The sequence below is a fragment of the Vigna radiata genome, unplaced genomic scaffold (assembly GCF_000741045.1).
Source record: "Vigna radiata var. radiata cultivar VC1973A unplaced genomic scaffold, Vradiata_ver6 scaffold_134, whole genome shotgun sequence".
NCBI classification, from domain to species: Eukaryota; Viridiplantae; Streptophyta; class Magnoliopsida; order Fabales; family Fabaceae; genus Vigna; species Vigna radiata.
The window spans coordinates 936,205-949,101 of record NW_014543261.1 but is presented as its reverse complement, the minus strand read 5'-3'; the positions used below and the strand labels follow the sequence as shown (position 1 = coordinate 949,101).

The window sequence follows — 12,897 nt, the reverse complement described above, 5'->3', positions numbered from 1 at the left end:
TCATGTCTTGCACTTTTGTTTCCCACCTCTTGTTTTATTCATAGATACATGTTGGTGGTTGGATTAATAAGAAAAACATAAGAATAAAAATGAAAGAAAACCATTGAAATATATATATATATATATATATATATATATATATATATATATATATATATATATATATATATATATATATATATTATATGTAACTAAAGAAAATGGATGACAAAAATTACTAATTAAGATAAAAGCATTATCTCGAAAGTAGAAGGTATAATTAAACTTAACATTTTTTTTAATAGACACTCTTTTATATTCTTATAATTTAAAATCAATACTTTGTTGTTAAAATAAAAAAGAAAAAGATAGGATGAATTTGTTGTTCAGCATATAAAGTCATGCATTTATAAACAAGAAAATATAAAAAAAATGAGTCTAAGCTTATTACATCCAAAATTAACAAGTAATTAATAATATCTAATAATATCTTAATTATATCTAACCTTCTACATCAAATTAATGCATATAAATCAAAGGTATTGAGTTTATTATAAATATAATTAATTATAAGTCTTCGTAAAGACTTAATAAAAATATTTGCTAATTGATCACTTTTTAGTCTTAATGTCTATATATAATCTTTTCTCAAATAAAATGACAACCAATATGTTAATATGAAGAAGAGTATAATAGTCACATATAAGTATCATTTAAGTGACATATGAAATTACAACTCTTTAAGTAATTTTTTAAACCAAATAAGTTCCTAAGTGGTTGAAGACATAACTTTATACTCTATTTCTACATTAGATCTTCCCACAACGATTTGATTTTACTCTTGAAAGAGATTAAGTTGTTACCAATGGATACACAATATCTAAAAGTAAACATTTTTTTAAAAGAGATATTGTTCAATCAACATCTGAATAACATACATCTTTAGTATGATTATTGTGATCATATAGCAAACCTTTCCGAATGATAGTATTCCATTTATCTACACATGGGAAGTTGAAAATTTGACTCACCGTGCTAACTACAAAAGAAATGTCAAAACGATTAATAGTAAGATAGTTCATTTTTCAACTAATCTTTTGTACCTCTAAGGATCTGAGAGATGTCTTCTAGATTAAGTCGGAGTTTGGTATTATGATCCATGGGTGTGTCAACAAATTTTAAGTTCATCAACCCAGTTTCTCCCAAAATATCCAATGCATACTTCCTTTGAAATATAATAATATCATTATTGGATTGTGTAACCTCAATTCCCAAGAAATATCTAAGTTTACAAAATCTTTGGTATGAAAGATTTGGCAAAGGTGTTGTTTCATTTAGGAGATGTCATGGTAGTCACTATCTATAAGAATAATGTTATCAACATATACTATTAAATAAATACACGCAACACTTAAGTGATGGTAAAAGATTGAATGATCTGCCTCACTAGTCATACCAAATTGTTGAACAACACAACTAAATTTTCCAAGCCAAGCCTACAAGACTGCTTCAGGCCATATACAGATTTGCAAAAACAGCACATCGATTTAGAAAGCTTCCCCTAAGTAACAAAACCTAAAGGTTGCTTCATATAAATTTTTGCCAACAAATTTTCATTAAGAAAAGCACTTTTGACATCCAAGTGATAAAAAGTCATTGTAGAAAAGCAACCATGACTATAAATAAGCAAACAAAAGCCATCTTTTTTACTAGAAAAAAAGTATTACCATAATATAATTCAAAAATTTGTGTATAACCTTTAGTCACAATGCGAGCTTTAAGATGATTAATATGATTAATAGTGTCATCAAGACCAACTTTGATAACGAAAATCTACCTATAACTAGTAATAGATTTCCTAGATGGTAATGGAATGCACTCCTAAACTTCACCGTTATACATAGCACTTATTTTAGGGATGCATGGTTGATCAGTAAATATAGACGTTATAATAAATATGTTTGATAAGGATTAATTACTGCTTACCTACTTTATTTTACGTTTTATATATATATTTCAAGGTTGAATTTGTTTTGATAATGAAATTTGGAGGTGCAAGCCTAAAAATCAAATGAACAAGCATGCAAGCTTCTAAAGATCCTTTAATGGACGTTCATAAATAAAAGTCATTCCATGCATAAAAGACTAATGTTCTACGCATGATTCTAAGTGAATTGAATATGTTACATTTAAAAGAATAAAAAGACTTCTAAGTCTTGAAATATAATTGGACGGCTTTAAGAGAGAAAGTTTTCTTTGTAAATCATAAATTAGCCTCTTGAACAAGGAACGGTACTTTTTGTGAGAATTTTCTTCTAATCTTTAAACAAATTTTATTTTATTACCAAGAATGAGATTGTGTATTGAACCAATAGTTGACGTAATAATCACATTTTATCTTAGGACAACACAAAGAAAATTACCATGTTTAACTTTGTGTACTTTTAATCAATTTGATTAGTGGAACTATTTACAGTTTGTACAAAAGAACTAGATATAATGTAACTTAGAATTCAACAAGTAAGATACAAGTGCTGCTCATATATTATAATTGGAAGTCAAATGAAAATTTAACCAATTAAGTAATAGAACTTTTCCTTTCACACTGAAATTGAAATGAAATTCAAGGTAGAGCTCAAGAGCTACAAAACACAAATATAAGAAGGATAAACTAAAGAGCTTTTTGAATGCTTCATAGCTACTTCAAGAGTCCAAAAGGCGATCCATTACCAGTTTCATAACTCTAGGAGCATCAACTGTCACAGCTACCTTTACTGTTGGCTTATTGGACCATTCATGGATCTCACCAAACCTGGCAATGAATGGAACAAAAATGCAAAAGTTGACTGAGTTTGAAGTACATGGTGAAGAAATAAACATTCAAAAAACGGATTGTGTGTAACTCCATTTCAAAAATCATCCATTACATTGTTCTTTTCATTGTTGCAAGCCTTTAATCAAAAAGACCTTCTACTTGGTCCTACAAAGGTTAGCATGCCTCCTCGTTATTTCTTTAAAGTGTTTGTCACTAAATTATTCCCAAAAAAAAATCTAAAACACCAGTATTCATCCTTGTGGAGACTGAATTGGTGATACAAAGCAGTGATATGGTGACGGCTTAATCTTTGGATGAACAAGTAAAGGGTTCATTCAGAGAATTAGCAGAGTATAAAGGAAAAGGAAAGGAAGAGATTTTAGAACAATGGCTTAAAACATGAGAAGACTAGAGTTTTTCTTGAAACTAAGAATAGAAGCTCAAAAGGTAATGCTACGAGCCTAAGAATCCTGATGAAAGATGAGAAGGGAACATATAGAAAAGTTCATTTCTGCACTATTTTGATGTTCTTGAGAAAAAAATTCCGGACAAAAAGAACTCTAATACTATCTTAACAAGCTATTTTGCATGATTTAAGTATTAGAACTATCAACAAAGTCAAAGGTAGCAAGCAGACAAACACAATTAACTTAAATTATACTTTTTTTCCATAACAAAAAGGTGTGCAAAAACATCACTACACAAGTCTAAGATCTTAACTAGGTCAGCATCTTCGCACGTATCAATCATTTTGCAACAAACCATGAAACCCATATATAGAAATAACAAAACAAAACGCATGAAAATTAGACTTAATTCTATAGGAACTTGATCCATTTTCAGGTGGTTTCTACCTTTTCTGTTTGTTGAAGAGTACTGTGAGTCCCCTTGTAATGCCACTCGTTTGGACTCTGACAACACCTTCTATACAAGTTACAAGTGAAGGATCAACAGCTGCAAGAACCACAGTTGGATCATGAAGATAAACCCCTGTATACAAAGTAACAATAGTTAGTAAGATAGATTATTAGATTTCTACCAATTCTGCAAGCACTATGAAGACAAACCTTTGGTATTGTATGACTCCAGATGGTAAGAGAAATATACATCTAAGATTTTGTGCAGGTATTGAGCATATTTTCCATTTGAATTTGCCAAAATTTCTCGATCAGAACCTAGTAATTTTTGTTTTTTAGATGAGTAAACCAGAACAGTGGTCAGTCTGCTGCCACAGAAAGTTAAATGACATACAACATAATTAAAATAGAACCATGCTGATGCTGTTTAACCTATGCTAACTTCTAATCAATTCTAAAAAGTGAAAGTAACACAACAGCAAATTTCAGAGTAGGTTTCACAAAACCATGGTTTCCAAATGTTGTGGATGAACATCATTGATGAACCTTCAGCAAAAAGTTTAAACCTTTGCAAGAGTTGGCCATTGATGACTATCAAAGGAGAAAAAGAGGTTGTTGAACTTAGTCACAGCTTTTGGATTGTCATAAGAACCTTAGGAGAACTATACCACGAAACCTAGCTATTGTAGTTCAAGAGCCTAAGGCCCTATAAGCCCCATACTAGAATCTCATACTTTAAATAAGGGACACCCTCCTATGCCCGGGGTAAACACAACATGCTTGAATAGAAAAAAACTCTTATCCTCCAAAATGTTTTTTGGGGTGTGATAGACAGTAAATGTACTATACAGTAATCTATTTCACTATTTATCCAGCGACATTTCTGTGGATTAGGCTGAGCTAAACTTTATATGAGGAAAGTTATTAAATAATAAACTAAAAGTATTCCTACAAAATGTTGCTAGATCAACTGTGCGTGAACTTTGAAACAAAAATCAAATAAAATCACTATAAATTGAAGAAATAGTAAACTACACAAGACTTAAAACGGAAAGTTATTTCTTTAACTTGGATAAAATGACTACACAAGTATAGCAAATAGGAGGCAAGGAATTTGTGAAAGGGGTACTTGTCAGTATAACTTGATGGGTAACATTTATCCCAACTGCAAGTATATCTGCCCCACTTGTAAATACAACATCTGCAGCATCTGGATCACCAAATATCTAGAACCAAATCCAACCAATGAGTTAGACAGATTGAGTTGTGAATGATATAATATTTTTATGGAAGTTATTAAGAATTTGAATACAGGATGGAAATACTAACATTGGCTTCGGCTGCTGGATTCACATTGCCATTTACTGCAAAAGCTCCTCCAAGAATAACAATCTGGGCAATGTTCTTTGCAAATTCTGGATCCATCTGTACAGCCTGCAAAAATATAACATTGTCATGAAATGAAACTCAGAATGAAGAGTAACATGAAAATGCCTTATGGGGAAATTGTAGATATATTATACCAAAGCAATATTTGTAAGCGGGCCCAATGCCACCACAGTGACTTTCCCAGGATTAAGTTTTGCTTGACGAACCAAAAAAGCAACAGCTGACTCTTCAATGGGCTTCCCCTTTGGTGGAGGAAAATTTTGGTTGCCAAGCCCATCTGCACCATGGACAAAATCTGCAATACGAAGTTTTGTTCCTTTCTGCACAAAGAGACAAGGATGACAACAATTAGCAGAGTCAAATGCAATGAAATACTGCAGAAGAAGAACTTTCAATTTCATGCTGCTAACATGGTTCAACTTTTTCAATGAGGCAATAAACTACAACGCATTCTAAAAGAAATAAAACAGATTTCAAATGACAGCAAAAATAGTTTACTTATCTGCAGTAAGTATGCAAAGTGATAAAATTTTGCCGCTCATTCAGGTTGAAATGAGAAAAATAATAGCTTGTTGACTGTAAAAAATTAGTACTACGCATTTGTTCTTAACTGAAAATTTCAAATGTGCAGAGAATATAATAAAAATAGCATAAACTACCGAAATTATATGATTTTTGTATAGGCATTCAATTAAAGATCAAATATACCTATTCGTTCTAAATGCTCATATATTCAAAACAATACCTAAAACAAAAGCGATAAAGTAAAAGCGATAAAGATCAAAGTATGACAGATTTACAGTTAATGTCAGATGTGATCCTTCTGCCACGGGTATATCTGTCCTTCCAGCAACCTCCAACTGCATATGCAAGTAAAGTAAGAGGCTTTTACCATTATTAAGTCAAGGGTCAATTTCATTCACCATAGAGAACAAACCCTTTTGGGAAACAGTCCCAATGTTCTTACCAAATGCAAGGCATTTCTGGTTGCCAGAGTGGTGTAAACATTTCCATAGATGGTTGTGAGTCCAATAACTTCAACCTCTGGTGAATTTAGAGCAACGAATATTGCCATGGCATCATCTACAGAAACCGGTGGAAATTCTCAGATAAACAAGGAATTGCAGAAATCAAGCAGACAAAGTGTCCAATTGATAAAAGAAAAGAGTCAGTTTTTTTCTGAGATCAGAGCTGAGAAACAGAAACTTACGACTTCAAATTGATTTGGATCAGCAAAACAATAACAAAGTTAAAAGGAAAAAATAAACAAATTGAAAGACTGATATTTGTGTTACGTTACCGATGCCAGGGTCGGTATCAATTATGATCTTCTTTGGTTCCATATCAGGTGCCATATCTGTCAGAACTAATTACTTGAGTTCTTTCAGAACCAAATCAGATTCAGAATTGAAATTGATGCTGTTATCTCTTATTGGAGTGGGGAATACAAAGATAAACATACCCTTGATTACTTATTCTAATTAACAAGGCAATCCACGTGCGATGGTAAAGACGCATGACGTTACGGGAATGTGTTTGTTTGGTCTCATAAACATAAAAAATAATGTCGTACACTGCAATGAGCAATCAACACCAATATTTAAAATCAAAAGAGATTAACCTTTGGTGGAATGCTGGGTTGGTCTTGTTTTGTTTTGTAGTGAAAATTGAGGTAGTGAGAGAAAAGGACTCAAAACTTTGCCCTTTGTACTTTCTCTAATGCCTATGTACCAAACTTTTATTTATGTCGCCTATCCAACCAAAATCAATCTTCCTTTCTTAGGCAAATAAACAAAAGAATATAAATGACAATCCTAATATATTTAATTTGTAATTACACTCTTAATACAAAAAATGTTAATTTTGTTAATTTTATTTAAATATGATTAATAATCAAAATTAATAATTAAAGTAATTAAATATGTATTTTATCTTTAATAATTATCATGTTTATTAAAAAATAATAATTTTAATATATAATAAACATTATGAAAAATCTTTTACTTTTTATTTTTCTTCTTTATAAATTTAAAATCTTGGTATTAATGTTAAACTTCTAAATAAATACATATAGCAAATATTAAATATCAAACCGAACGTAATTATATTAATTATTAATGAATTAAATTTTAAATATTATTAATAGAAATAAAACCATTGTATTAATAATATAATTTTTATTATATTAAGAATAAAATACGTCTACACTTATTCTTATTATGTAGAGACGAAAACATGATAGCATATCTCTTCCTCTACCAAATACAACTTTTCTATACATATTTTCTGAACATATGTTTTTCTAAAAGTTACATCTTTGTCACTCTTCTTTCAAAACTCTCCTAGTTAAGAATGAAACTTTTTCAAAACTCTCCTAATTAAGAATGAAAAATTTATTTGATATAGTTATAAATATGAACCCTTTATTTTATCAAAACACTTTCCATTCTTAATACTTTCTTAAACAATCACTATAATCTAAAATTAAACTCTTATACATGCAAAACATGACAAATCCATAACTCTTAGGTTATCCTAATGATGAATTACTCTAATACCATAAATGAAACATCTCATTTTAATTACATGATACTACTAAAATAACTATTTTTATCATAAATATTTAGAAGATAGATAATCCAATGTACACTGTATGTTAGTACAATTTTATAAGATAAGACTACTATAATATAACTCATAAACATTTTCAAGCTACTATACTATAATTCTATTACAAGACTATACCTAAAATGTATTAAAACAAGATCGTTTATAAGACTGAAATGTCTAAAACTCTCTCATATATTTTGAAGTTTATAAAACAACATTAAACGAAATGAACATATGACAGAGTGTTATCATTAGAAAAGCAATACAACTAAAATATAGGTGGTTTACGAAAAAGCTTTATGAAATCTAAATATCTTAAGAAAAACTTTAATAAACACACCAATACGGGAACAGACGCACCACTAAACGATTTCTCTATTAAATGCGTAAAAAAAAGTCTTGGTGAATGCAACTAGTGTTATACATTTTCAAGCAATGATCAAACAAACTCTCAACATGTCTTGATAGATAAAAGTGTCAAAAGATGTTTTTGAAAAATACGCTAAAAGACTTATACGATGATCCAAAAACTTGTGTTGAAAAACACTTTTTTAAAAGCGCTTTCGAACTAAACAGAGACAACTTAAAGCAACATTTACACAAGTTAGACGATATCATCTGTCAAACGATCTTCTTCATCCAACGATGAAGTCTTCATCAACTACTTGGTATCTTACTAAACACTTTTTTTTTATAACTGTATGTTTATTGTTTTAATCTTACTAAACATTTTTTTATAAACTTTGCAGTTGCACACTATCTTGACCATTATAAAAGCTCTTGTTATCAAATATTTTTTTAAGAGGTAACTTTATCAAAATGTTGTAGTAAACTTGTTTAATCCATTGAAAAATATTTGTTTAAAAACTTTTACATACCATTCCATCTACTCACACAAATAAAATGATCATTACAAAAGAACACACAATATAATAGACAAGAAAATAAGAGAGGATAAGCTAATGTATAAAAAGAATATTATATATAAATAAACCATATTGTAAATTGAGTTCTAATTAATCAAATTTCCTCTTTGAATTTTAATTAAGTAATTTGATACTCTTTGAATTAATCATCATTTAACAAACCTTCTAATACTTAAAAATTTTACATTCCTAATTCGAGTAATGTCAAATTAATGCAATTAAAAAATCTGACAGAGACATCTACAAAACAGTCAGAACCAAAGTTTCCAAATTTCTCATAATTCAAAATTTAGCCAAAACTTGTTAAACCATTTACCTAAGCTGAATTATCAAGATCACCCAAATATATTCTCATACCAATTCTAATATCAGCTTAGACGTATCAAGACGAATTTATGTTCAAATTTCAACTGCTTACAACTATCAATCATGCCAATTGATCAAGAGGAATTCATATCTTTTGACAAACAAATTCTTTTCGAGATATGTTTCTTGCAATCAAAGAGTAAACATATATACTTTTAGTGTTAAATAAGGTTAACTTGTTTCTATGAATTTTAATTGTCCGAGAGATTTCTCACTTCAGCAAACCTAAACTAAGACTGTATAGTGTACATTGTTGTATAATTTGTTTGACAGAACACCTGTATGATTGTATCTTACATAATTTATTTGTTTAGTTTGTTATCTATCAAACAAATATTGATCATGTTTATACTTTGTTGATTTTAACACTTAATCACAATCATGAGTCATTGAGTGTTTTTTCTCCAACAATATGTTTTTATGTTAATTGGTTCTTATGATAGATAAACCAAAATAATCTAATGCTGATGTTGGTGTCCAAATTTAAAATGCAATTAACACAAACAAAAATCTCATAAAAAATACGATAAAATGTGAAGTGAAATTTAAATTTAAAATTTGAAAATATTATATAAACATATTTTTATAATATACTTTCTATGATAATTCACTGATTTGGACGTAAATAAAATAAAATAAAACTTGTGAATGTGAATTTTAAATTTCATAGAATTTAAAAAACTAAAAAATAATATAAAGTTTAACCATTAACTTTATTTAATATTGTTAGAAAACGTTATGAATACAAACTATATAGTATAAATTTGTCTAAAGTATAAGAGTTGGATTTGTCTTTTTATTATGAACATTATTATTATTATTGAAATATTTTTTATTAGAATGATAAAGCACAATACTCTTATTTCTTGCTAATAAAATAAAATAAATGAGAAGAAAATATTGGTTTAAAAGAATTGATAAGAGAAAAATGGATCTATATATATCTTCGTTACCTTTGCCACTAGATTGAAATTTTTTCATAGCAAGAAGTTTATTATTATCTTCATTTGAAAGTGAAAATGAATAGAAATAAAGGAAGTTGCACTTATAAAATTATTATTTTTAATAGAATTGAAGAAAAAACATTTTTGGAACTAAATTATAAATAGATAAATAAGAGTAATATAAACCCAATGAGACATTACCTATAAAAGATTGGATTGAAAAGAATCCTTGATAATAGTAATTTGATGAACTATCATCTGGATTCAACTATCCGAATCTCAAATCCAATTTTGAAAAGACAGTTGCAGCATGCAATTAATCAATTATCTCATCCACTATAGGATGGGAAAACAATCCTTGACAGTAGTGTCATTAAGAGTTTTACAATCGGTGCAAGCCCACAAAGAACCACAAAGTTACCATCTACCAATTTCTGGAATTTTCTCCTTCTGACAAATGGGATACCTGTAAGGTTTAACCTTAACAGGTTCTCAACCTTCAACCAATGGTATGGAATGATCAGGGTTATAGGGAGTGAAACACTTGAAGGAGTACTTTAAAAAGGGTGCAGGTTCGATAGGTTATTTAAAAAACTTGGCTACCCATGGCTGCAAAAACATATATGAGGAACCCATAATATTCCTTAACTCCTTATGTCCAAAATCTTAAATAGGTCACTTTTCTTTTTGGCATATCAATTGAGTCTTTTTTGTGTAAAATTGAAATAATTAGGAGTCTTTCGTTAAATTCAATAAATGACCGTTTAAGTTAGGTCTACTGGTATGGTAAGAGTTCATTAATCTGACGTTTAATTAAGAGTCTTTTGTTAAATTCAATAAATGACGTCTCTCCCTTCAACCTCCAATGCGGTCGTCCCTACCTGTCGCGCCTTCCTTCGTCGGTCAAGAGTGTCGCCGACGACGCCACCCACGTCGGATGGAACAGCCCAAACTTCATCCTCCTTTTCGTGCGCGAGAGAGAAATCTCATATCTCCCTGTGACGTCGCCAGCACGAACTAGGATCACCACCGCCAACGTCGTACTCAATAACCGATCAGAGTCGTGAGGACTGATCTCCTCTCCCACTGTTAAGACTATGCCTTTTTGCTAAATGGATGTGCGTTTGAAAGATCTCACTTTCACCCTCAAAAAGTTGAACCCTTTTGTCCCCTTTTTGTGAGACGGCTTTTGCAGACAGTGAGTAATTGGTGGATGATATGTACTGTGATACATGTTACAACTTCAATGGCAAAATTACCACTAATGCTTATGGTTTCGACCGAGAGTGCTAGATTTAGAGTTTTGATTTATTTGAGATTTGGCACTGACATGTGTGGCTGGATTCCTCAGATGTTAAGCTGTTGAACTTGAAGTGCTTGAGCTTTGTGGAAATTGGAGGTAGCAATTAGTTGAATGATTCGTCTTTCTATTCTTTCTCTGCTTGTCTTTTCCTATTTCATGATTCATTAGTTGAATGATTTCAAGAGCTAGTTTTTTTTTTTTTTTCTGTAGAGGCAACACCCAAAGCGGTAATGAAACTCATGGGAATTTTGGGACTTACTTTGTATCAACTCAAGAGCCATCTTTAGGTAAAAATCATTCGTTTTCTGATTAGGTTTCCCTAGTTTTTGATTTGGGAATTTTTGTAGTGGTGAAAATGTTGGACAAACTCGTGATTGGGTTCCTGCAATTTGCAATTTTGTCTATGGTGGATGCCATGGAAGTGTGATTTAGTTATCGGAGAAGATGAAAGATGGCATTCCAGGAGCAAAAAAGGATGATTTAATTATTCCCATTTTGCCCTTCAAAAAAGCTTATTACATCTCTCTGCATTCAAATTTTTTAATACAAAATTCGTTTGTAATGTCATGTATGATTAATGTACACTCTGACTATGCAACTTTACCAAATATTAAATGGCCGTATGGTGAATTTGACGGCAGACTTCCAATTAAATCAAATTTATAATAAAAGGAACCCAATTGATATGCCAATTAATACGGACTTCTGTGATATTAAACCCAGAATAAACAATAACATTACTAGGATCAACTTTCTCAGGTATCTTAGTCACTCTTTAGTCACACTAGAGTGAGAGTTCTTCTCTTCAAATTGCCAGAAAAGATATTCTCTATTTGGGCACTGATGGCTAAATGTGAACTTATATAGTCACAAATATAGCAAAGTATTATATCCGTATGAAGATGCATCTCTGCAGGACTAATTCTTTTCACATTGTTAGGTCAGGTTGGTGGTATAGTGGGCAATTAAGGAGGTAATGTTTGTTTGGAAACTGATCTAGTGCTTGTATTAGCACAAATCAATGCAGAAGATACAGGTGAAAATTAATATAAGTATTAGGATGCCAAACAATTGGGTATATTTCTCCTCATACAACCTACCCAACGCTACAGCTTTTGAGGTTATAATCAGAGACCAACCTGAAAGTTGCAATTTGAACAAATTGCCCATTGGAGAGTCGAAAGGTGAAAGTCCAAATTGAGCTTCTAACGTGCGAGTAAGCTTAGCACCACAACTTACCAGTCAAATGTAGCAGCATCTGAAACCATGTAACCACCTCTTTATCAAAATGAATGGTAACTGTATGAACTTGCACTACATCGGAAGTGTTATAGCAATTCAAGAACTTCTCAACCTTAGAAATCCACTCAAGAACTGGAGTGTGACAAAAAAAGTGAGGAAAACCAATCCTTGTCACGGACAATCGTAGAAGAAATCGAACCACCATGTGGCTAAGAGTGATTTTGAATCAAAGAATCTAACTGCATTTGAAATTGATCCATACGCACATTCACGTAATCTAGACTTTATTAGTATAATTATTAAGCTGCATTTATCCTGTCGCTCTAACAAATTAATCAATCGAAACAACTTCTAACTTTGAGATTACACTTCATTTTATAAATCCCATAGCATTCTCAATCATGGGGGTAAGTGAAAACACCAACGAAAGAGTAGTTCATTTTTTACCTTAAGAACACAGATCATA

The 12,897-nt window shown here is 30.7% G+C and overlaps 1 protein-coding gene across 2 annotated transcripts; it reads right to left on the bottom strand.

Moving 5' to 3' along the window:
• Positions 1 to 2,500: 2,500 nt before the first annotated feature.
• Positions 2,501 to 6,626, bottom strand: LOC106753561 (probable uridine nucleosidase 2). 2 transcript variants are annotated; one of them, XM_014635382.2, is made up of 10 exons: positions 6,503 to 6,626; positions 6,341 to 6,397; positions 6,008 to 6,123; positions 5,841 to 5,900; positions 5,175 to 5,360; positions 4,981 to 5,085; positions 4,781 to 4,877; positions 3,862 to 3,969; positions 3,649 to 3,784; positions 2,501 to 2,791 (listed from the first exon to the last, which is right to left on the bottom strand). In XM_014635382.2, exons 2-10 carry the CDS (start codon positions 6,393 to 6,395, stop codon positions 2,683 to 2,685), a joined length of 972 nt encoding a protein of 323 aa, XP_014490868.1. In that variant the 5' UTR covers positions 6,396 to 6,397; positions 6,503 to 6,626; the 3' UTR covers positions 2,501 to 2,682. The 2 variants fall into 2 exon arrangements, with proteins under 2 accessions (XP_014490868.1, XP_014490867.1); XM_014635381.2 differs by lacking the exon at positions 6,503 to 6,626 and having other exon boundaries at positions 6,341 to 6,496.
• Positions 6,627 to 12,897: the final 6,271 nt, after the last annotated feature.